This window comes from Lepus europaeus, chromosome 2, assembly GCF_033115175.1.
Source record: "Lepus europaeus isolate LE1 chromosome 2, mLepTim1.pri, whole genome shotgun sequence".
NCBI lineage: Eukaryota > Metazoa > Chordata > Mammalia > Lagomorpha > Leporidae > Lepus > Lepus europaeus.
In genome coordinates this window covers 82,261,306-82,287,466 of record NC_084828.1, presented here as the reverse complement: position 1 = coordinate 82,287,466, position 26,161 = coordinate 82,261,306, and the positions used below count along the sequence as shown (strand labels likewise).

The following is a 26,161-nucleotide window of genomic DNA, read 5'->3' as shown; positions in this document are numbered from 1 at the left end:
AAATTATTCGTAGAGTGAGTAATGAATGGGGTGAGATACTAGTCATTTTTGGCTAACTGTAAACTCTGGTATGTGTATTTGAATAATGAAAATGATTAATTATGTATACTTATCAATCTTTCATAGATTCAAATTCATGAAATAAAAACTTAGAAAAGAGAAAATGGAGAGAACCATTATTTTACTAGATTGATAATAGCATTAATTTTGTTATGGAGAACGTCATATACAATGAACCTCCATGTACCCCGTCACTCAGCTAGCTGCAATAATTAACAGCTCAGGGAGCTTTGCTTCATCTGTCCCCTCATCCACTTTCCTCCACCCCATCCTCATTTTGAAACAGATCCCAGGAATTCATGCATAAACATTTCAGAATGTATATGTGAAAGATCAAGAATCTTCAGAAGGTGTTTTCATGACAATGACTTTCTAGATTCTTCTATAAAACATGACTTGTAATGTATAATAAATGTTGAATTAACTAGTGATATTTTCACTTTCACTGTAGAACCCAGACAATTTGATCCAATATAAGATTTAGTTATAACACATGAGGATAGCTTTGACATTTTGGATTCCAAGTAAATATATAAAAAAGTAACTTTCCAATCTACCTTTGTATTCTTACCACAACCATACTACCCAAAATCCTGCACATCTTTCCTCTCACTAGACTTGCCCAGTGACCTTCACACCTTTCTTCAACATCTTCCTCATTTCCTCCTGGTTTTGTTTTGTTTCCTACCAGCTCAACAGTGTAAATGAAGTCCTATCCTCAGGAGAACCCAAATCATATACATGATCTTTTTTTTTTTTTTTTTAAGTTTTGTTTTATTTATTTGAAAGAGTTACAGAGAGAGAGAGTGATAGAGAGGTCTTCCATCTGCTGGTTCACTCCCCAAATGGCCGCAATGGCTGGAGCTGAGCCAATCTGAAGCCAGGATCCAGGAGCTTCTTCTCAGTCTCCCATGTGGGTGCAGGGGCCCAAGCGCTTGGGCCATCCTCTGCTGCTTTCCCAGACACATCAGCAGAGCTGGCTTGGAAGTGGAACTTCTGGGACTCGAACCAGTGCCCACATGGAATGCCAGCAGTGCATGCTGGGGCTTTAACCCCTGCGCCATAGCACTGGCCCCGACACATGATGTTTTCTTTTCTTTTTTTTTAAGATTTATTTATTTATTTGAATGCCAGAGTTACACAGAGAGAAGGAGAGACAAAAAGAGAGAGGTCTTCCTTCCTCTGGTTCACTCCTCAGATAGCTGCAACGGCTGGAACTGCGCCGATCCAAAGCCAGGAGCTTCTTCCAGGTCTCCCACGCCGGACAGGGACCCAAGCACGTGGGCCATCTTCTACTGCTTTCCCAGGCCATAGCAGAGAGCTGGATTGGAAGTGGAGCAGCTGGGACCCGAACAGGTGCCCATATGGGATGCTGGCACTGCAGGCAGCAGCTTTACCTGCTACACCACAGCACTGACCCCCAACACACGATCTTTTAACCCAGAATTTCCACCTACTGTGGTTAATCCTTAAAGATTTACTCATGTAATAATACTTACATAATTTGAAATCAACTAATGAAAACACTGGAGTTGTGATGAAAATAATATTGGGGATTTCAAATGACAGTTATGGGGCCAATGTGTGGCGTAGCAGGTAAAGCCACTGCCTGCAATGCTGGCATCCCATATGGGCACCTGTTCGGGTCCTGGCTGCTCCACTTCTGATCCAGCTCCTTGCTATGGCCTGGGAAAGCAGTAGGAGATGGCCCAAGTCCTTGGTTCCCTGCACCCGAGTGGGAGACCCGGAAGAAGCTCCTGGCTCCTGGCTTCGGATTGGCCCAGCTCTGGCCATTGTGGCCAATTGGGGAGTGAACCAGCAGATGGAAGACCTGCCCCCCTCTCTCTCTGCCTCTCCTTCTCTCTCTGTCTAACTCTTTCAAATAAATAAATAAGTCTTTTAAAAAAATGACAATTACAGAGTAATAGTTTTATCATCTAATTTATTTCTGTATCTTACTTTGAATGTATACTACTAATAAAACTGTGAATCACACAAAGTTTTCTATGCTTTTTTTTAAACAGCTTATATTGTAATCTTAGCATATTCAGTTAAATAGAAATGGCAGGTAAAGCTTTATTCCAACAGATACATAAGATAATATAGGAATTCCTGTGGATTGTTGGTCATCTCTTAACATGTTACACTTAGTGTAGGTATCATGGTACATCTTTTGTTATATTGTTTTGATTTTATATCAATTTAAAATTTCATCAATAAAGTATTGCATCAAACAGTATTAAAAAGCTTAAAATAAATAATAGCATTCCTATGCCTCAGACCACTCCACATCCCAGCTTCAATGGCCAGAATCATTGACTTTCATTGAACTCCTTTGAGTCTTTCAGCAGTATTTGTTAACTTATTTCTAAATGATATGCTTCTAATGCTACTACTGGCATTATTGTCTTTGACATTTATATAATTTTCCTATTTGGATAGATAAGGATTTTATTTCCTCATACTATCACTATATTCTATTTTTACTTCCCTCCTCATCTTTTTCCAGTGTAGTTTTATCATATTTTTGTTTAAATAGTTATTTGCTATCACTTTGCTTATAATTATATAAATACTATTCCTTGCCATTTCAAATTATATACTCATTTTATTTTCTTCCTCGTACATCTTATTATTTTCTGGAATAATAATTCCTCACTTTTTTATGTGCTTGACTTTTTTAAGTAACTATAGCTAGTTCCATCTTCTTTTTTCAAGCAGTGTTCTTTTTATTTATTTATTTATTATTGACAGGCAGAGTTAGACACTGAGAGAGAGAGACAGAGAGAGAGAGTTATAGACAGTGAGAGACAGAGAGAAAGGTCTTCCTTCCATTGGTTCACTCCCCTAATGGCCACCACAGCCGGCGCTGCGCCGATCCGAAACCAGGAGCCGGGTGCTTCCTCCTGGTCTCCAACGTGGGTTCAGGGACCCAAGCACTTGGGCCATCCTCCACTGTCTTCCCGGACCACAGCAGAGAATCCAGCAGTGTTCTTAAACCACATGAATTATCTATCACTTTTTCGCTTGCCTATCTCCTGCACTGAGCCCTTTTATTTCCTTTCTGAAATGGACTGGTTGTGCTCTAGTGTTGCTGCCCAGTTTTCATTGTTCTATGTTGAATACTCTTATTCCTGGATTCTACATCTTCTTTCTTAATTTCCTCCCTGTTTTGCTGGAGAACATCTTCTAGCAGTTTCCTGAGACTGTATCATAGGCGAATTTTTTTTTTTGAGACCTCATTTGAAATGTCTTTATATGCACCCTGGATTAGCAACTTGTTTGAGGGGCCAGGATTATTATACAGTGAGTTAAACGACTGCTTGGGACACTAGCATTCCATATCAGAGTGCCAGTTTGAGTTACATCTGCTCTGCTTCCAATCCACCTTTGTGCCAGTGTGCCTGGGAAAGCAAGGGAAGATGGGTCCCTACCACCCGTGTGGGAGACATGGATGGAATTCCTAGCTCCTGGCTTTGGCTTGGCCTAGAGCTGGCTGATTGAAGATATTTTTCTTTGTCTCTTTCTCTCTCAAATCAATCAATCAATCATTTTTCTTTTTTTTTTGTTTTAAAGATTTATTTATTTATTTATTTGAAAGAGTTACATAGAGAGAGGAAAAGGCAGAGAGAGATGGGGGGGGGGGGGGTCCTTCCATCTGCTGGTTTACTCCCCAATTGGCCGCAACGGCTGGAGCTGCACTGATCCGAAGCCAGGAGCCAGGAGCTTCTTCCTGGTTTCCCACTTGGGTGCAGAGGCCCAAGGACTTGGGCCATCCTCTACTGCTTTCCCAGGCCATAGCAGAGAGTTGGATTGCAGGTGGAGCAGCCGGGTCTCGAACCGGTGCCCATATGGGATGCCGGCACTTCAGGCCAGGGTGTTAACCCACTGTACCACAGCACCAGCCTCTCAATCTCTTTTTTCTTCATAACTTGTTTGATAATAGATTGTAGGTTGAGAAAGTTTTCTCAGGAGTTTTCAGTCTTTTTTCACTTGTAACTTCCAGTGATAAAAATGGATGATTGACAGTCTGCCATTTGTAATCCCATTTCCTTGTTTGTTATCTCTCTGAAAGAATTTAAGATTTTTTTTTCAGGCCGGCACATCGGCTCACTAGGCTAATCCTCCGCCTGTGGTGCCGGCACACCGGGTTCTAGTCCTGGTCGGGGCACCAGATTCTGTCTCGGTTGCTCCTCTTCCTGTCCAGCTCTCTGCTGTGGCCCGGAGTGCAGAGGAGGATGGCCCAAGTGCTTGGGCCCTGCACCCACATGGGAGACCAGGAGAAGCACCTGGCTCCCGGCTTCGGTGCACTGGCCTCAGTGCGCCGGCCGCAGCGGCCATTGGGGGGTGAACCAACGGCAAAGGAAGACCTTTCTCTCTGTCTCTCTCTCTCTCACTGTCCACTCTGCCTGTCAAAAAATAATAATAATAATAATTTAAAAAAAAATTTTTTTTCTGTTCTCTGAAATTTAGTGTTGATGTGCCAAAGTATAATTTAATTCAGTATGCTAGTTATTTGGTGGACCTCTTTCCAAATCAAGGATTCATTTTCTCATTCAGGGAAATTGTTTTATTGTTCTTGATCATTTCCTCTCTTTTGGTTTCTGTGTTCTCTTTCTGGAGTATTGGTTAATTGAATTTTAGACCTCTTTGATCCTGTGATATGTTTTTTTTTTTTTTCCAGATAGCATGTTTTTTTTTTTAAAGATTTATTTATTTATTTGAAAGGCAGAGTTACAGAGAAGCAGAGGCAGAGAAAGAGAGAGAGAGAGATCTCCCATCTACTGGTTCACTCCCAGTTGGCCACAACTGCTGGAGTTGCACCGATCCAAAGCTAGGAGCTTCCTTCAGGTCTCCCATGCAGGTGCAGGGTCCCAGAGACTTGGGCCATCTTCTGTTGCTTTCCCAGGCCATCAGCAGAGAGCTGGATTGGCAGTGGAGCAGCCAGGACTCAAACCAGCACACATATGGGATGCTGGTGCTGCAGACCAGGGTTTTCACCTGCTGTGCCGTAGCACCAGCCCCTATGATATGTTTTTTTAAAGATTTATTTATTTACTTGAAAGCAGAGTTAGAGAGAGGGAGGTACACAGAGATATCTTCCATCTTCCATTTCACTCCCCAAATGGCTACAACAGCTGAAGCCATGAGCCTTGTACTACATTTTGGTCTCCCTTGTGAGTGGCAGGGACCATCTTCTGCTGCTTTCCTTGGACACAATAGCAGGAAGCTGAATCAGAAGTGGACCAGGCTGGCGCCGCGGCTCAATAAGCTAATCCTCCACCTTGCGGCACCGGCACACCAGGTTCTAGTCCCGCTCAGTGCGCTGGATTCTGTCACGGTTGCCCCTCTTCCAGGCCAGCTCTCCGCTGTGGCCTGGAGTGCGGTGGAGGATGGCCCAAGTGCTTGGGCCCTGCACCCCATGGGAAACCAGGAGAAGCACCTGGCTCCTGCCTTCGGATCAGCGCGGTGTGCCGGCTGCAGCGCGCCGGCCGTGGCAGCCATTGGAGGGTGAACCAACGGCAAAGGAAGACCTTTCTCTCTGTCTCTCTCTCACTGTCCACTCTGCATGTCAAAAAAAAAAAAAGAAGTGGAACAACTGGGACTCAAACCTGAACCCTATAGATGCTGGCATCACAAGCTTAAGCTGTGATGCTGCAACACTGACCCTCTCTTCCATGATATTTCTTACTCTTTTTATCATTCATTTGTCATATTTTGTTACCCTATAATTGAAATTCCAACCATTTGTTGCCCAACTGTTCTTCTGAAGTTTTAGTTTCTGACATGTTTGTCATTTCTAAGACTCTTTGTATTCTGTGTTTTGTTTTAATCATTCCTTTCATGTTTTACTTGTTTAATATCTTATTTCTCTGAAATTAAGGGTATTAATTCTAGTCTTTGAAAATTTTATTCTGTTTCTTATATGTTACCTGTTTCTTCTGAGTTCCTTTTTTCAGTTGGCTGGTTTGTTTTGATTTCCTTCTTAACATGTCAGAGTTCTCTGAACGCCTGTGGGTCATATGCTGTCTGGTTATAACTAATGAGAAATTCTGAGTATTTTGGGCAGAAATTGTATAATGATAATTAAGCAGCAAGAGAAATATTTTATTAGGAAAAATTCCGAATTGGTGTCTACAGTCTTTTGTGTAGGACTTTGTAGTTTCTTAAGAGGAAGATGTCCCATTTCTCCTATGTTATTGTGTGTATTCCTAACTACTAGCATTCAAGAGCTGGGGATGAGGTGGGGTAGGGCGAGGTGGTGCTAAGGTATTACTAAGTATGTAAACTTTCACTGTGTCCTCCATTTTCAAGTGACAACTTATCGTGACTTTCCATTATACCTGGGGTCCCTGAGTTTAGAACCTTTTTGATTCAGTTTCACTGGAAAATCGTTTGCTGATTCTGACTGGAGGGATAGTGCTCCACCTGTGTGAGGCATCTACTCCTTATGTAGACTGTCATCTCATTCCTCTTTCATCCTCATCTTTTTGATACCAGAGTCTCCAACTTTTGAGACTTTGTGAGAGGCAGGGTGTGAGGGTTGTGGGGGAGGTAATCAAACCACTCTCTTTTTACTGGTATTCATATCTGTAGGCAGCTGGATTTTATTTAATAGCATTTTATCACATCAGTTAATCATAAAGAGAGAATGGAACTAAGTACCTGTTAAACCCACCATATTTAACTAGAAACTCTTGTAAAAACTTTCTAGTTTTAAAATACCATTCTTTATTCATTTCTATTCTACCTTCATGCAGAGCTGGCAGAGTTGCCTTTGATACGGTTAGACTTCTCATGCAATAAAATTACAACAATCCCTGTCTGTTATCGGAACCTGCGGCACCTCCAAATGATAACCCTAGATAACAATCCACTACAGTCGCCTCCTGCACAGGTAAGTCAGAGTGGAAGTATGTTACAAGCTTTTCTTGAATAAGGATGAAATTTGAAATTTAATTATGCACAATTATCTGCTGGTTAGAAATTAAGTTCTTTTTTTTAAATAACGTTTCTTTTTTTTTTTTTTAAGATATATTTATTTATTTGAAAGGCAGAGTTACAGAGAGAGAGAGAGAGGTAGAGGCAGAGAGAGAGAGAGAGAGAGAATCTTCATCCACTGGGTTCACTCCCCAAATGGCCACAATGGCCAGGGCTGGGCCAGAGCAAAGTCAGGAGTCAGGACCTTTATCTCACTGGTTCACTCCCCAAATGGCCACAATGGCCAGGGCTCGGCCAGAGCAAAGTCAGGAGTCAGGACCTTTATCTGGGTCTCCCACATGGGTGCAGGGGCCCAAGTGCTTGGGCCATCTTCCACTGCTTTCCTAGGTTCTTTAGCAGAGAGCTGGATAGGTAGTGAAGTAGCCAGAACTCGAACCAGCACCCAAATAGGATACTGGCACTGTAGGCCGTGGCTTAATCCTGTGCCATGGTGCCAGCACCCAGAAATTAAGTTCTTTTAAAATAAATACATTTAAAATAAACACATTCTTTAGAAACCTTGAGTAAATGGGATGGAAGATAAATGATGATTCCAGAACTGTTTTTTCTTTTACTAAATTACCATTTTTTTTAAGTTGAGTAATTCTTCCTAAATTGTTTTTCTTATAAGACTTGAGTATATACAATGTGAGTTTTTGGGTTTTCTTAAGGTTAATTTATTTATTTGAAAGGCAGAGTTATAGATTGAGAGGGACGGTTGGAGGGAGGGAGACTGAGAAAAGAGATTTCCATCTGCTGGTTTGCTTCTCAAATGACTGCAATGGCTGGGCTGGGTCAGGCTAAGGCCAGAAGCCTGGAACTCTATCCCAAGTTCCATGGGAGTGACAGGGTCCCAAGCACTTGGACTATCTTTCACTCCTTCCAGGTACATCAGCAGGGAACTGGATCAGAAATGGAACCACTGGACTTGAACTTTTACTCATATGGGATGCCGATATCACAGGCAGTGGCTTTACCTGCTTTATAAGGCCAGCCCCATACAGCATACATGTTAAAGATAGAAATTCTCTTTTTTTTTTTTAACTTTTATTTAATGAATATAAATTTCCAGTGTACAGCTTATGGATTACAATGGCTTCCCCCTCCCATAACTTCCCTCCCACCCGCAACCCTCCCCTCTCCCGCTCCCTCTTCCCTTCCATTTGCATCAAGATTAATTTTCAATTCTCTTTATATACAGAAGATCAATTTAGTATAAAGATTTCAACAGTTTGCACCCACATAGAAACACAAAGTGAAACATACTATTTGAGTACTAGTTATAGCATTAAATCACAATGTACAGCACATTAAGGACAGAGATCCCACATGAGGAGCAAGTGCACAGTGGCTCCTGTTGTTGACTCAACAAATTGACACTCTAGTTTATGGCGCCAGTAACCACCCTAGGCTGTCGTCATGAGTTGCCAAGGCTATGGAAGCCTTCCAAGTTTGCCGACTCTGATCATATTTAGACAAGGTCATAAAAGACAGAGTGAGGATAGTAACCAATGATCCTAAGAGTGGCATTTACCAGGTTTGAACAATTATACAGCATTAAGTGGGGAAGAGGACCATCAGTACACACAGGTTGGGAGTAGAGCCATTGGTGGTAGAGTAGAGGTTATGATTACAAAGGAATGAGGCCCAAGTACGCTAGACAGGGTCTAGAACAAAGGACAGAGTCATTATTAGAGGAGCAAAGAAAGGTGCTGTCTAAGCTACAATTAAGTTTTCTGATTTAGAGGCAAATAGAACCTGATAGAAGGGGCTTGATAATAATCTGGTGGTCTTTAGGCCTTGTAAGTTAAGAGGCCCAGACCTATCTATCTCTTCACATGGGGTATATCCTAAGGGAGGTGTGAACCTCATAGGGGAAGGCACTCTGTTGACTTTCATTACTTGGCTGGCCTGGGAGGAGAGCTGGCCAGGTAAATGCAGGTGGCATCTCTAACAAGAAATTTACAGTTCTGACTGCAATGTTGCTGACCCTACTTGACCATCCCCTCAGCTGCAGTGGTCACTTTGGAAGTTGGGCTGAGTGAAGGGCTTTTCAGCTTAGAGCCAATAAGATCTGTGGCTCTGACCTGGGCATCCTTCGACTCCAGGGCAGGTCCATTTCCAGTGATCCAACTCTTGGCAGAGCTGCCAGGGCTCTTCACAAGCTGACTTCTGCGGAAGCCCAGGCTTACCACATTGAAAGCCACTGCAGTGGACTGGCCTGTTGGGTCTCCTTGAGGGCAGATCACTGTACAGATCAGCCATTGATAGGCCTGCCACCCATTGCTTCTGATGCCTAGCTTTCTTTTCCTCCTGGTTTGTGTTAAAGCAGACCAGAGGATGCAAGTCAAGGGAGTGCCCGTGTCCCATCTCTAATCTTCGGTGGCCTGAACTACAAGTCTATAGTCACAGGCATGTTCTGTAGTAGTTTTTCTAAGGTAGACAATGCCCATGAGGAAAATTATATTCTCACTTTAAAACTTTCTTTCCCTTTGGTCTGAAAGGGAGGTTTTTTTCTACTTACTGTATACTTCGCTGATGGCGAAATGAATCTAGCTATGAGATTATTATTTAAGTTCTTATTTTGGCTATGCTATTACAGAAAAATGTTAGCCATCTCTTTTATAAGGTCTAAAGATTAAATTGTGCATCCTACAGATTCCTTTATAATAGAATTAGTTTCCTACCTTGAAGAGAATAGAGAAATGAAAGAACAGGTTGGGCTTAGAATAGAGAAATGAGGGAGCAAGTCCTAGATCGCTTGCTGACAATGGCAATATCACATGAATACTTAGCAAACAGTTTCAACCATTAGATAACAACTTAAGAAAACATTTACCAGAAGGTCCAATGCCTTCTATAAATTTTAAGAATCATGTATTTGAAAGCACCTCTTAAATATCTAAGATGGTGTAGTTTGTTTAACCAGTAAACTTAAGCACAACCATATAAAATGTTTTTAGTTTCTTTCTACCAACACGTTTAAAACATATGATACACAGATTCAGGTCACACAAATTGAAATGTATCTTTGATTGATTTTAGCAGCTTAAATTTATGGACAATCTTATCTATAAGCCATTTAAAGTGAAACTCTTAATAAAATTTCCCCATGTGGACATACAATATGTACACACATATAACATAGCATAATAGACCAATATAGCAATTTTAATAATAGCTTTTAAAATCTTTAACTCTTTTTGTAGATTGCCAATTGATTTGAATTGCTTTTTGTTTTTAGTAACCTCAGTTAACCATACTTTCTCTCAGTTGGTACTGTTAATACATTATTGGCTTCATCTGTTTACAGAGCCATCCCAAAGTATTGAATACAATAGAAGTGGCTGGAAAAAGTCCATAGGAACCTATAGGAGGACAGCTAAACACAGAACCAACAACGCTTTAGTTTTATGAGCAGCACATCATATATAACTGTGGATGACAAAAGACTTTAAGTCGCCATGTTTAAAATTATAAACTCATTCAACCAACAAGAGGCACTTGCTTACTTCACAGTAGTTTTGAAAGCACCTGTAGGATTTTACAAGTATTTAACCCTTTAGGCCTCTGGGGCTTTCTCATTAAGATCACTAATAACTATCATGTCTAGAAATTCTCTAGTTTCAGAACTGAAGGTTATTAATGCATTTCTTCTGACCATTGTTTCTGTGTTCTAAAATCGTTGAGTTCCTCATTTGGCCAGTTTGGTCACTGGTTTATTAGTGACTGAAATAAAACTATCTTAGACATCCCACAGCTTTAAAATTTTTGTCAGTCCTTATTTTTTGCTGTAGCTTTTTAAAAAACTGTACAATTCATTGATGATTTTGTGGAAGCCTCTAGTAATCTTTATGATAACCATAATTTTTTAAAAGATTTATTTATTTATTTGAAAGGCAGAGTTATAGAGAGGGAGATGCAGAGAGAAAGAGAGTGTGAGAAATGTACTCTTCGATCCTCTAGTTCACTCCCTAAATAGCTATAATGGCTGAGTCAGGCCAAAGCTAGGAGCCAGGAGCCTCATCTGGGTTTCCCACAAGTACTTGGGCCATATTCTGCTGCTTTCCCAGGCACATTAGCAAGATTGGAAGTGGAGCAGCCAGGACTTGAACTGGTGCCCATATGGGATGCTGGCGTCGCAGGCAGTGATTTAAGCTACTGTGCCATAGTGCTGGCCCTGATAACTATAAAACCATATGACTATGGGCTGGCTCTGTGGCACAGTAGGTTAATCCTCCACCTGTGGTGCCAGCATCCCATGTGGGCACAAGTTCAAATCCTGGCTGCTCCTCTTCCAATCCAGCTCTCTGCTATGGCCTAGGAAAGCAGTAGAAGATGGCCCAAGCATTGGGCCCCTGGACCTGCATCGGAGACCCTAAAGAGGCTCCTGGCTCCTGGCTTTGGACCAGCCCAGCTCTAGTTGTTGTGGCCATTTGGGGAGTGAGCTAGTGGATGGAAGACCTTTCTCTATGTCTCTCCCTCTCACTGTCTGTAATCCTACCTTTCAAAAATAAATAAATAAAATCTTAAAAAAAAAACAACCTTATGACTAAATAATAGTAAAAGGGTCTCATAAACTTAAAGAATTTGACATTTACAATGGGTAGCAACAGAAATGTATATGACTGTAATATTTCATCATTTCTTGCTCTCTTTATTACAGAAAACAGAATGAAAAGCATAATCATGTATGATTGTTGGATTCCTAAAGGCGAAAGTTACCAGTAGAATTTATTGAGGAAAAATTCTTTAAATTGTTGACTATACATAACTAATGAGCATTATAAGCTTATGTAGTATTCTAACTAATAGTGTAATCATTATTTATCTATTTTGTGTGTTACTGAAACTTATAAGTGATTAGAAAATATAAACTTATATTTACCAGTTAAATACTTAAATAACACTGCACCGATCTGGGAGGCCTAGATGGAGCTGCTGGCTCTTAGCTTCTGTCTGGCCCAGCTCTGGCCATTGGGGCCATTTGGGGAGTGAACCAGCAGATGGAAGACCTCTCTATCTGCCTCTGCCCCCTCCCCCCAATTCTCTTTCTGCAACTCTGCCTTTTAAATAAATAAAACTTTTTAAAAAAATTATTGTACATACTTGACAGAAATGTCTTGTATTCTGTTTATATTGTGTAAAAAGCTCACTACAGTAAAATAATATATGTTTTAGACTCATAGTAATTTGATTACCTTTATACATTACTTTCTTTAGATATGTATAAAAGGCAAAATCCACATCTTTAAGTACCTGAACATACAAGCTTGTAAGATTGCTCCTGATCTACCAGATTATGATAGGAGACCCTTGGGTTTTGGCTCCTGGTGAGTATGTTCTTATTCTTTTATCTGTTATATTCTTGCACAGGATGCAAACTGTATCTTTAAATTTATTTGAATGTTTGACTAAAGATAATTATCCTGTTTTAGCACTCTTACTCTCGGAATGCTGTGTTAAGTGTAAAGTTGATTACATCGATCTGCGAAAGTGTAGTTCTAAGTCATGATTTAACAGCCTTGGCATAATTGATGTTTTAGGCCAGATTATTTTTTGTTGTGTTGTCCCATGTATTTTAAGAATTTTAGCAGCATGTCTGGGCTTTGCCTCCTAGATACCAGTGGCACCCTCTTAAGTGTGACAAACAAAATGTCTCCAGACATTGCCAGTGTCCCCTGGGGAGTCCCCAGCTGAATGCCAGTCTTCTAAGTGACTTAAATATTAACTTTAGCTCTGTTGCTCACGAGCTTATGACTTAAGGCAAGTCATTCGCACTTTTTGGGCTTCATTTTTCCCACAGGGAGTTGAAGAGGTTGAATTTTTTACTACTAACGTCATTTCAGTATCTTTTAGACTGTGAATCCCTCTGCTCCATAGCACATGACTTATAAGGTCATCTACTTGGCAGACCAAACCATATGAAATAATCTTCAGTAACAGGAATTAAATGTGAGGCCTTGAAACAGGCAAGATAGATGTCCCAGTGAAGAGGCACTAATGCTCATGAACTGTACTCAACAGAGAACCCCTCAGGTCTTCTCTTGGAATCTTAATGCTTAAAAGTCAGTGCTAATGAGCTTGCTTTTTTTTTTTTTTTTTTTTTTTAAAGACATTTATTTGAAAGTAAGAATTAAAGAGAGGGAGAGACAGAAAGATCTTCATCCCCTCTTCACTCCCCAAATGGCCACAATGGCCAGGGTTAGGCCAGGCCAAATCCAGGAGCCAGAAGCTTCATCCAGGTCTCCCACATGAGAGATTAGCCTATTGAGCCGCGGCGCCGGCCTAATTATTATAATCTTTGTACTACAGTAATAACTTAAAATATTGAAAAAGGAAGGGTTATTTGCATATATGCCTAATGATATAAAACTGCCTGTTTTCAGAGCTTTAATTTTTTTAAATATCTTACCAGAATTATGAAGAACAGCATATGGATATTAAAAATATCTGTAAGAGTCATGGCTTTTAAAAACATTGAGACATTATTAGTACTTCCACAGCACCCTTATGCCCCTTTCACAAGACATCTTCATGTCCTTTCAGAGTTAAACATTAGAAATTTTGGGTTTATCATGTGCCTGCTTGTTAGATTTTTTTGTCTTCAAATTAATTTTTGTACTTGTAAATATGTCTGCTTTTGTAAACTCTATCCATGGATATTTTTTAATCTGTTTTAAAAAAGGAAACTAAGAAACAAGGTCAGGGCTGGTGCTGTGGTACAGAGGGTTAAACATTTGCAATGCCAGCATCCCAAATGGGCCCCGGTTTGAGAACTGGCTGCTCCACTTAATGATACAGCTCCCTGCTAATGAGCCTGTGAAAGCAGAGAGGATGGTCCAAGAGCTTGGGCCCTGTATCTGCATGGGAGACCAGGATAAGCACCTGGCTCCTGGCTCGGATCAGCGCAGTGCGCCGGCCACAGCGGCCATTGGAGGGTGAACCAACGGCAAAAGGAAGATCTTTCTCTCTGTCTCTCTCTCTCTCACTGTCCACTCTGCCTGTCAAAAAAAATTAAAATTTTTTAAAAAATTTTAAAAAAGATTATAATAATTAATACTCATTCATGCCTGTCTCCTCTGGGAGCCCGTTCTGGGCACGGCCTCTCCCACACTCCGCCAGGCTCTCCACACCTCTGGACCTTGCCACGGCCCCGAAGGCTCTTCCGTTTGGGTTTTTGGTCCGCACGCATTCTTCCTACCTTCACCTGCGGAGATCTGAGAAGCCCGCGGAGATCTGAGAAGCCCTCAGAGAACTCGCCCCGCATCCCAAACCCCTTTTCCCCACGGGGAGGAGCACAGCCTGGGTGCTTGCCTCTGGGCCACAGCTCCTCAGGGCGCAGCCTCCGAGAGCGTCTCCTCCTTGGGCCCACAGAGAGCAGCGTGGTGGTGCTGTGGTGTGGACACAGGCAGAAGAGACATGGGCGTGGAGGTGACTGGCCTGTGGTTCCTTTTCCCTGCTGTAGGAGGGATTACGTTCCTGCAAGTTGAGGCCTTTTTTTTTTTTTTTTAAAAGATTTATTTTATTTTACTTGAAAGTCAGAGTTATACAGAGAAGAAGAAGAGGCAGAGAGAGAGGTCTTCCATTCACTGGTTCACTCCCCAATTGGCCGCAACGGCTGGAGCTGTGCCAATCCGAAGCCAGGAGCCAGGAGCTTCTGGTCTCCCACACTGGTGCAGGGGCCCAAGGACTTGGGCCATCTTCTATTGCTTTCCCAGGCCACAGCAGAGAGCCGAATCAGAAGTGGAGCACCCGGGACCTGAACTGGCACCCTTATGGGATGCCAGCACTGCAAGTGGTGGCTTTACTTGCTAAGCCACAGTGCCGGCCCTGGCCTTTTCATTTTCTTTTCTTTTCTTTTTTTTTTTTTTTTTTAACAGGCAGAGTGGACAGTGAGAGACAGAGAGAAAGGTCTTCCTTTTACCGTTGGTTCACCCTCCAATGGCCGCCACGGCAGGCGCATCTCGCTTATCCGAATCCAGGAGCCAGGTCCTTCTCCTGGTCTGCCATGCCGGTGCAGGGCCCAAGCACTTGGGCCATCCTCCACTGCCTTCCTGGGCCATAGCAGAGAGCTGGCCTGGAAGAGGGGCAACCGGGACAGAATCCGGCGCCCCAAACGGGACTAGAACCCGGTGTGCCAGCACCACAAGGCGGAGGATTAGCCTATTGAGCCACGGCTCTGGACGGCCTTTTCATTTTCTAAAAAGACTGCCTAAGCCGATGAAAGCCCACGGCTTCCTTGTAAAAAGTGAGGTCGCAAAAAAAAATAATAATAAAATAAAAAAAGTAATGCTCATTAAGAAAATGTTATATTAAATACATATCATTTTCAGAAGTGAAATTTGCATTCTGATTTTAAGCTTGTATCAGAAATTATTGAAATGAAAGATTTAATTGTTTATAGTGTAAAGGAACAAACTCAAACTGTCTGAAAATTTCAATTGTACAAAACATAATTTGTCAGGTAAATAAACTATTCCTCCACAGGTTTTTTTTTTTTTTTTTTTTTTTTTAAGGGAAGGGGGTTTATCGGGGAACATCCTACAGACCAGAGTGAAGGGGCGGCAAAGGAAAAAGAGAGAGAAAGAGTATAAGAAAGAAACAGAGAGGAGAGGAGCTAGCAAGGAGAGAAGAGAGAGAAGAGAGGAGGAGAGAAGCCAAGAGAGTGCAGGAGAGAAGGACCAAGAGAGAACCAAGAGAGAAGAACCGAGAGAGAGCACGTGTTCAGGAACAGGCCCTTTTAAAACTTTGCCTGAGGGCGGGCATGGAAGCAGGAGCAAGGAATCCCATTAGGATGGGGGTGGATCCTGGCTCAGGTAGCTGGGCTATGCAGCCATCTAGCTAAAACCGCGCCAGTTTCCTAACATTCCCTCCTTTTGTTTTTTTTTATAAAGCAGGGTTTGTATGGGGTTACATTAGTCCCAAAAGTCCAGGAGGGGTAGAGGGACGATGATCTCTCTTTAGAGCTACTTCCTGCTGACATGGGACGACGATGTACTCTTCGCTGGCATGGGGGCAATGTCTCAGGCTGCTGTCTCCTGGGTGGGGAGCCGAGTATATCCCTGTAGCAGCATTTGGTTGACCGCCAGGTTGCTGAAGCCTTGGTTTGTTCCATTATCACCTCCTGTAAACACTCAGAATTTGGAAGGCCGATGTGTGGATGGAGATCGCAGAGCGTTCGGTTGCTTGGAAAGATTTCTGGAGGTGTGCTTTGCGACTGACAGAAATCTAGGACCCCAGAGCACTGGAGGACACTGGATTGCCAATATGAGGCTATCCGAGTCACGGCACCAATGTTATATATTAATGTTAGCCGTCACAAAGCACACCAGACACCGGAGTAAGGGAAAGGGTTTATTGGGGAACACCCTACAGACCAGAGTGAAGGGGCGGCAAAGGAAAAAGAGAAAGAGTATAAGAGAGAAACAGAGAGGAGAGGAGCTAGCAAGGAGAGGGAAGAGAGAGAAGAGAGGAGGAGAGAAGCCAAGAGAGTGCAGGAGAGAAGGACCAAGAGAGAACCAAGAGAGAAGAACCAAGAGAGAGCCTCCACAGGGTTTTGTCTACTGTGTGGTACAGACCATGCTTTTCTTCTTCACTGCCTTATCCCTAGCTCAAGTGCTTGACAGATATTTATGAAATTAAAGAACAGTGAATTTAATCACAGAAACGTTGCTTCCCTTGTATTTTTCTTGTGTTTAAAGTTATGAGAGATAGGCCGGCGCCGCGGCTCAACAGGCTAATCCTCCGCCTTGCGGCGCCGACACACCAGGTTCTAGTCCCGCTCAGTGCGTCGGATTCTGTCCCGGTTGCCCCTCTTCCAGGCCAGCTCTCTGCTGTGGCCAGGGAGTGCAGTGGAGGATGGCCCAAGTGCTTGGGCCCTGCACCCGCATGGGAGACCAGGAGAAGCACCTGACTCCTGCCTTCGGATCAGCGCGGTGCACCGGCAGCAGCGCGTCTACCGCTGCGGCCATTGGAGGGTGAACCAACGGCAAAAAGGAAGACCTTTCTCTCTGTCTCTCTCTCTCTCACTGTCCACTCTGCCTGTCAAAAATTAAAAAAAAAAAGTTATGAGAGATAACCTTGTAGATGAGGTTCTAAAGTTTTTGGTATGGCTATTAAAGAGTTACATAGATACTTTGAAGGAGATGGAAAACATCAGTTCCAATCTGGGTGTTAAAACACAAATTAATATTAAATAATATATTTAATATATAATTAAATATACTAATAAGCATTAGTATATTTATACAAGAATACAGATCATACATACTGATAGAAGATGATCACCAACAACATCCTCGGTCCTGATATTTATGACTGAGAGAACTAAAGGCAGGTATGTGGTGGTACAAGGCACAGTGCCTGTGGTGCCGGCATCCCATATGGGCACTGATTTGTGTCCCGGCTGCTCCTCTTCCAATCCAGCTCTCTGCTGATGGTCTGGGAAAGCAGTAGAGGATGGCCCAAGTTCTTGGGCACCTGTACCCATTTTAGAGATGTGGAAGAAGCTCCTGGTTTTGGATCGGCCCAGCTCTGGCCATTGCAGCTATTTGGGGAGTGAACCAGTGGGTGGAAAACCTTTCTTTGTCTCTCCCTCTCTTGTCTGTAACTCTACTTCTCAAATGATAATAAAACTTAAGAAAAGATAATATGAATGGCCAGTAAACTACAGTAAAATATTCAGCATCACTAATCAATGGAGAAATACAAATTAAAATCACAGTGAGATAGTGTGATACCACTTTGACTCACCAGAATAGTTAAAATTTTGACTAACATTAACATATTGGCAACTGTAACACAAATAACATTTCTGGTGGAAATGTTTGACTACTTTTGAGAACAGATCTGGCAGTTTTTTAAAAAGCTAATCCTAATACCATATAACTCATCCCTCTACTCCAAGGCATTTACCCAGAGCAATGGAAGCAAATGTTCATACAAGACTTTGTCACTGATGTTTATGGCAGCTTTATTCACCATAACACCAAACTGCAAACAATCTACGTGCCCATCATCTGAAAGTGGATTTTTAAAACTGTATTCGTACAAAGGAAAGTTAGTGATGAAAAGAACATCATGACTTTCACTGATATGATACTGAACAAAAAAAGCCAGACAGAAAGTTATTGTGTTTTTTTTAAGTTTTCAAATAAGCAAAACTAATTGTATTTTCCAGTTCTCTAAGTCAGAAGTCTAATGCGTTCTCATCGGACTAAAATCAAGATGCTGATAGGGTTCCGTTCCTTTCTGTGGGCTCTGAGTAGAATCTGCCCCCTTGTCTTTTCTGACTTCTAGTGGCTGTCTGCCTTTCCTGGCTTGTGGCTCCTTCCTTCTTTGAGTCAGCATCACATCACACTGACCTTCTCTTTTGCTTCTCTCTTCTACTTTCAAAGACCTTGTGATTATATTGGGCCCATTTTAAAATAAAATTCAGAGTAATCTTGCTATTTTAAGGTCAGCTGAAAAGCAGTAACCTTATTTCTATCTTCATCCTTAGTTCTCTTTGTCTTAGAAGGTATCATACTCAAAAGTTCTAAGGATTGGGTGGTGGGCATTTTTGTGGACAATTATTGAGCCTTTCACATTAATCTGAGGTGGAAAAGTCAGAGTGATGGTTGTCTCTGAGGACCACACAGGGACAGGCAGGGTGAGAAAAATTAGCCAGGAAAGGATGCATGAAACTTGGTACCAAAGTAGAAAAGTTCTATATCATGATATAGGTGTATGCTATAAAATATACATGCTAAAATGTGTGCATTTCCATGTATGTAAATTTTACTTTAAAAAAATAGCTGATAGCTGTTAAAAGTAAAAATGGGCGGGCACTTAAGCCTAGGAATTAAGAAGAAGCTTGTGTCCCATGTTGGAGTACCTGGGTTTGATTCCCAGCTCCAGCTTTCTGCCATGCAGACCCTGGGAAGCAGCAGTGGTGACTCAAGTAATTCGATTCCTACCTAATACATGGGAGACCTTTGTTGAGTTCCTTGCCTCCCAGCTTTGGCCCAGTCTTGCCATAGCCATTGCAGGCATGGAGGGGTGGATCAACGAATGGAAGCTTGGTCTGTCTCTCTGCTTCTCAAATAAATAAATAAATATTTTAAAAGTGAAAACAGTTGAGTGGGACAAAGGAAATGAGTGGAGGCATAGATGAAATAAGAGTTGTAGAATGACAACATTTTTGAAAGCTGGAGGATAAATACATGGGGTTCATACTATTTTGCTTACTTTATTTCTATTTGTATTTTTCATATTAAAAATTAAAAATGCCCAGTTAAGCTTAATAGGTAGCTAAGTGCTTTGAAAATGTTTATTAGTCAGAATTCATCTGGTTTATTTCAAACATTAATTGTTTTAAGATTTATATATTTATTTGAAAGAGTAAAAGGGGGTAGAGGGGTAGAGATTTTCCATCTGCTGGTTCACTCCACAAGTGGCCACAATGGCCAGGGCTAAGCACAGCTGAAGGCAGAAACCAGGAACTTCATCCTTGTCTCTTATGTGGGTGGTAGGGGCCCAAGTACTTGGGCCATCTTCTGCTTTTTCCAGCCATTAGCAGGGACATGAACTGGTACCTTTTGGGATACCAGCATTGCAGTTGGTAGCTTTACCTGCTATGCCGGCCCCCTCAAATGTTAATTTTTAAAATACATACTTTACAGTAACAAGAAGTCTCTTTTTGGCAGCCATGAAGAACTGTACTCAAGTCGCTCTTATGGAGCCCTAGATTCCGGTTTCAACAGTGTGGACAGTGGTGATAAAAGATGGTCAGGGAATGAGGTAAGTGTTTCTCTTATTCTGTGTGTTATCACCCCTGAGGAAGAAAAAAATCAAATGACTTAAAGTGGAAAGTATCTTAATGGGACTCAATTTCTTATTACATAAAATATAAAAATGTGAAGAGAGGGACAAAATTCCTATATAGTCCTACCATTCAAAATGGCTTTCTGTTTATTTACCATCTCTTTATCAGGTGCTTTTATTTTTACATGCTTCTTACCTCGTAGTACAAATAATTTCCTATCCTGGAAAGCCAAACAGGAGCTGAGCAAATTAAACCTGAGGCCTAAAATTTGAGGAGTTGTATCATCTTGAGCAGAGGTAGTAGAAGGGTGCTGGAAATTGAGGAAGCAAATGACAGGAACCTTAGAGAAAAATATCCACACGCTCAAGATAAATAACTTTCTTAGATGTTATTTTTCTGTTTTAACTCTTGATCCTGTATTTTCTGCTTTTCTAAGTCACCAAAGTATATTTTAGGTATAAATTGGAATAAATAGCAACAAAAGCTTTTGTTAGAAAAGCCGGTAGCCTAGCACTTTTAACACTGTTTCATTAAGAGTTCAAAGCAAATTAATTTTAGACCACAGCCCATTTGTACTTGGGAATGGCTAGTGTATGGGTATCTGGGTGGCAGTGTACATAGTGTGGCACTATACATACAGATACATATACATAGATACCTTATGTACATACTGTGTTTACAGAGCCATGAAAACTTCTGTTTCTTCTTTTTGTTAAAATTGTGGTAAAATATACATAATATAAAATTAACCATTTTAACCATTTCTAAGTGTACATTTCACTACATTAAGTATGTTCACATTGTGGTATAACTATCACCAAAGTTTTTGCTGTTTTTTCTCAAATGTAAGTTTTAATGAGTTTATAACATGCCCATAATTTACATGTTTGTAAAGTAAAATTAGAAATTGTTTTTATTAAAATGTTTCTATTTTTTTTAAGCCTGCAGATGAATTTTCAGATCTGCCTCTTCGGGTTGCAGAGATTACTAAAGAGCAGAGACTCAGAAGAGAAAGCCAGTACCAAGAGAATCACAACAGCTTAGTAGTAACAAACGGTGGAGGTAAACATAATTCCAATGACATCTGAAGTCTTAATAATCACTTTAACTTTTTTAAGTAGTCTTTTTCACACGTCCTTTTTTGGTGTGCCCATAGCTGCTTTACTCTTAAAGACTTCTTTTCATAATGACTGAAAAAAATTTATTTTCTCTTGGTATTAAAGTTCAGTGTGTCTGTTTTCAGGCTTGCAATTCTTTTTTTTTTTTTTTAATACTTTATTTATTTATTTGAGAGGTAGAGTTACAGACAGTGAGAGGGAGAGACAGAGAGAAAAGTCTTCCTTCTGTTGGTTTACTCCCCAAATGGCTGCAACAGCCAGAGTTGCGTCGATTCGAAACCAGGAGCCAGGTGCTTCTTTCTGGTCTCCCACAGGGGTACAGGGGCCCAGGTACTTGGGCTATCCTCTACTGCTTTCCCAAGCCATAGCAGAGAACTGGATTGGAAGAGGAGCAGTCAAGACTACAACCAGCATCCATATGGGGTGCCAGCACTGCAGGTGGAAGATTAACCTGTGCCACAGCGCCAGCCCCCAGGCTTGCAATTAAAACATAGAGTTAAAAAAAATAGTTTGTCTTTTGTTTTTACTTTTGGAAGAAACTTTAATAGAGGCAGTTTCACCAGAAACAGATCTTTGTTCATCTTGATTTGACCATGATGTTCTTTTAAAGTACCATTCTCCCTTTTTAAGATTCTTCCTGTAGTCATTGTTTGATGTTTTTCAGTAATTCAGTGCATTACTTACTGTTTATTTTTTTTCATCTGGAATATGCTCTTCAAGGGCATCTGAATCCCAGTTTTTCTTATTCTAACATTTAAAATTCTGTAATTATTTTTTTAAGGTTTACTTATTTGAAAGGCAGAGTGATAGAGAGGGAGAGACCAAGGAAAGAGCAAAAGAGTTTCTACTTTTTCACTCCCAAATGGCTGCAATAGTTTTGGCTGGGCCAGGCTGAAGCCAGGATCCAGGAGCTCCATCCTGGTCTCCCATGTGGGTGACAGGAGCCCAGGTACTTGGACCATCATCCACTGCCTTCCCAGGCACGTTAGCAGGGTGCTGGATTGGAAGTAGACTAGCAGGGACTCTCTGATATGGAATGCAGATGTCCTAAGCAGCCACTTTAACCTGCTGGGCCACAGCACCTGTCCTGTAGCACAGACTCTCAGTTTTGGCATTCTGTTCCATATTGCTTTAGCTTGACTTATCAAATCCTAATGTTTACATTTTCTGAGTCATTTACAAATTAGAAAAGACTTTGATTTGCAACTCAGGTATTTTCTGAAAAGAGCTTTTATCCCTGAATGATTATTTCAATTAACTGGTTTGCTGTCTTTGTTTTCTATGTCATTTTATGTTCTTTTTTCATACCTGTTGCTTACCATGCCATTCTCATTTCAGTAATTTTCTCTTAATTTTGTTCTCAGGTGAAATATCTTTCCCATTAGTTCACTTAAGACTTAAAGTATCTGGATCTGTGTTGTCCAAAATGGTAGCCACTAGCCACCAGTAGATATCCCTCATTGGAAATATGGCTTTTCTGTATTGAGAGGCACTGTTAGTGTAAAATACACAACAGATTTTGAAGACTTCATATGAAAAAAGAATATAGAGGCCAGCATTGTGGTGCAGTAGTTTAAATAGCTGCTTGCAACGCCATCATCCCATATTAGAGTGCTGGTTCAAGTCCCAGCTGCTCTACCTCCAATCCAGCTCCCTGCTAATGAGCCTAGGAAGGTGGCAGATGGTAGCCCAAGTACTTGGGTCCCCTGCTACCCAAGAGGGAAACTTCTCTGAAGTTCTTGGCTTCTGGCTTTGGCCTGCCTAGCTCAACCTGTTAGGACCATTTGGGGAGTGATCCAGTGAATGGAGGGTCCTTCTGTCTTTCCTTCTCTCTCTGAAACTCAGATTTTCAAGTAAATAAATAAATAAATAAATTTTAAGGGAAAAAAGAATATAAAATATAATTGATATTTTGTATTAATTATACAAAGATATTTCAAAAGTTTGTGGAAAATAGAATTAAAAGTTTGGTTTATGGCCGGCGCTGCAGCTCACTAGGCTAATCCTCCGCCTGCAGTGCTGGCACTCCGGGTTCTAGTCCCGGTTGGGGTGCCGGTTCTGTCCCGGTTGCTCCTCTTCCAGTCCAGCTCTCTGCTGTGGCCCGGGAAGGCAGTGGAGGATGGCCCAAGTGCTTGGGTCCTGCACCCACATGGGAGACCAGGAGGAAGCACCTGGCTCCTGGCTTTGGATCGGCGCAGTGCGCCGGCCATAGCGGCTATTTGGGGGGTGAACCAACAGAAGGAAGACCTTTCTCCCTCTCTCTCTCTCTCTCTCTCTCACTGTCTAACTCTGCCTGTCAAAAAAAAAAAAAATATGTCTTATGGAAAAACTGTACATGGGTTTTTTTGACATCAAATTAAACTTACCTTTTCATTCTATTTTCCAGAAATGTTTTGAAATATGGTCATGTTGAAAAAACATTTAGTTATATTGAGAAAACAAAACACATTGTTAAAATTAATGTCACTTCATTTTTACTTTTTTTGTAATGTGGCTTCTTGAAAATTTAAAATTACACATGTGGTTCACTTTTGTGGCTTGTATTCTATTTCTCTGAGACCACATTGGTCTAGATAGTATAAAGAAGTAATGTTGCGGCCGGCGCCGCGGCTCACTAGGCTAATCCTCCGCCTTGCGGCGCCGGCACACCGGGTTCTAGTCCCGGTAGGGGCACCGATCCTGTCCCGGTTGCCCCTCTTCCAGGCCAGCTCTCTGCTGTGGCTAGGGAGTGCAGTGGAGGATGGCCCAAGTCCTTGGGTCCTGCACCCCATGGGAGACCAGGAGAAGCACCTGGCTCCTGCCATCGGAACAGCGCGGTGCGCCGGCCGCAGCGCGCTACCGCGGCGGCCATTGGAGGGTGAACCAACGGCAAAAGGAAGACCTTTCTCTCTGTCTCTCTCTCACTGTCCACTCTGCCTGTCAAAAAAAAAAAAAAAAAAAAGAAGTAATGTTGCTTTCCTGGGCAAAGATCATAATCTAAACCATTTATTTAGCTAGACAAATTGTAGCACATTGAAAAAATACATTGTGTACCTGGTTTCTATTGTATATATAGATTTATAACCATTTCATCTTTTTTAGCCATTAATAAAAACTCATATCAAAATTCATTTTATATTACACTTTTGGAATTCTTTGGAAATGATTAAATCAGAAGACTAAATTGAGAGGTAGACTTCTCCAAATTCATCATGCCCAGCAACTGCAACTTTCAAGCCTCTGTAGAGCACCGTAAGATAGTGCCAAGTTTTTAGTGCACTCCTGGGGAAACCATCTTCAGTAGCAAGTTTCAATTCTATTGTGCCATTTAACTAAGTGTCAACAAATAATTACTCTAAGTTTAAAAATAGTGTAGTAGCCAGCCCCAAGCTTACAGGTAAAACAGTGGTGTGGCTAAGTCTTATTTATATGTTACTTGTCATACAGCATTTTGAGAAGAATAAAATCCTCAAATGATTATCTTCTAAATGCTACAAAATATCTACAACACTGACCCCTAACAAATAAGTTTCTAAATAGGAAAATCTTTGTTCTGATCATGGTTTATTTAAAAACAGAAACAAAAACCTTAATTGACAACAGTTACATTCAAAGTAGCCAGTAGTTATTTCTTCCTAATGGGAGGCAATAACTTTCTTTCTCTCCAACTCGACTTTACTCCTATGCTTTCTCTTTTTTATTGCCTTCTACTTTTTTTGAGTTGCATATATTGGGTTTTCTGACTCCAGCTCCCTGGTGAGATATTCTGAAGCCCTAAATCTAAAATGTTAAAATAATCAATCTTTAAAAAAATTTTTTTAAGATTTGTTTATTTATTTGAAAGCTAGAATTACACAGAGAGAGAAGGAGAAGCAGAGAGAGACAGAGATCTTCCGTCCACTGGTTCACTCTCCAGCTGGCCGCAACAGCCGGAGCTGAGCCAATCCGGAGCCAAGATCCAGGAGTTTCTTCTGGGTCTCCCACATGGGTGCAGGGGCCCAAGGACTTGGGCCATCCTCTACTGCTTTCCCAGGCCACAGTAGAGAACTGCCTTGGAAATGGAGCAGCCGGGACTAGAACCGGCGCCCATATGGGATGCCGGCAGCACAGGCAGCAGCTTTACCCGCTAAACCACAGACTAGCCCCAGTCTTTAAAATTTAATCTATCTCACCCTTTCAGGATGCCTTGTTTAAAATATTAAGGAGCTAACCAGCCGGCACCGCGGCTCACTAGGCTAATCCTCCGCCTTGCGGCGCCGGCACACTGGGTTCTAGTCCCGGTTGGGTCACCGATCCTGTCCCGGTTGCCCCTCTTCCAGGCCAGCTCTCTGCTGTGACCGGGGAGTGCAGTGGAGGATGGCCCAAGTACTTGGGCCCTGCACCCCATGGGAGACCAGGAGAAGCACCTGGCTCCTGGCTTTGGATCAGCGCGGTGCGCCGGCCGCAGCGCGCCTACCACGGCGGCCATTGGAGGGTGAACCAACGGCAAAGGAAGACCTTTCTCTCTTTCTCTCACTGTCCACTCTGCCTGTCAAAAATTTTAAAAAAAAAAAAGCTAACCAAAGAAAAAAGAAATGTTAGAGGTCTCTATTGCAATCATTTCCATCATTTCCTGCATTTTTTAGTGAATTAGGACTACATTTTTCTCGAGACTTATTTTTGTGATTGGGCATGGACTAAATAATAAAGGCTTATGTAATTGAAACTTCTTAGAATTTCTTTCATTTTCAGAATAGAAGATGTCAGGGGAAGGAGAGAGCGTTAATTTAAGTTAAAGTCTTTTATTGGTTGTCTTAACTTGACTTTTTTTTCTGGTGTGTGTGTGTGTGTGTGTGGTGTACAGTAGAGCATGATCTGGATCAGATTGACTACATTGACAGCTGTGCTGCAGAGGAAGAAGAGGAGGAGGTGAGACAGCCCAAGGGCCTGGACTCAGACAGCCTCAGTTCACAGTTTATGGCATATATTGAACAACGGCGTATCTCTCATGAGGTAGTACACACATTTAAGCCTAAACATGTTGCTGCCCCCTAGTCAAAACAATTCATGATAGTATAAATTTCTGTCACATCAGTGATTTGTTGGTTTTAGGCCTAGTTGTTTTATTCTGTTCACTTCTGATTTCAATCCTGAATTTTTCAGAATGACTCCAAAAAGCAAACAGTTTAGGTTTTGATTTATTTTCAGATAAGAAGACCAATTTCAGAATTTTGAA

At 41.6% G+C, this 26,161-nt stretch overlaps 1 protein-coding gene across 8 annotated transcripts in view; it reads left to right on the top strand.

The window, feature by feature from the left end:
* The window catches only part of LRCH3 (leucine rich repeats and calponin homology domain containing 3), a 133,217-nt gene that overhangs the window by 55,754 nt on the left and 51,302 nt on the right, over positions 1 to 26,161 (top strand). For 5 of the 8 annotated variants that reach the window (XM_062209313.1, XM_062209353.1, XM_062209304.1 and 2 more), the window contains exons 5-9: positions 6,822 to 6,958; positions 12,265 to 12,374; positions 19,731 to 19,824; positions 20,791 to 20,911; positions 25,790 to 25,938. In XM_062209313.1, coding sequence (XP_062065297.1) covers positions 6,822 to 6,958; positions 12,265 to 12,374; positions 19,731 to 19,824; positions 20,791 to 20,911; positions 25,790 to 25,938 — 611 coding nt within the window. The remainder of the gene's footprint in view (positions 1 to 6,821; positions 6,959 to 12,264; positions 12,375 to 19,730; positions 19,825 to 20,790; positions 20,912 to 25,789; positions 25,939 to 26,161) is intronic. The other 3 variants (XM_062209335.1, XM_062209294.1, XM_062209324.1) reach the window with 3 other exon arrangements.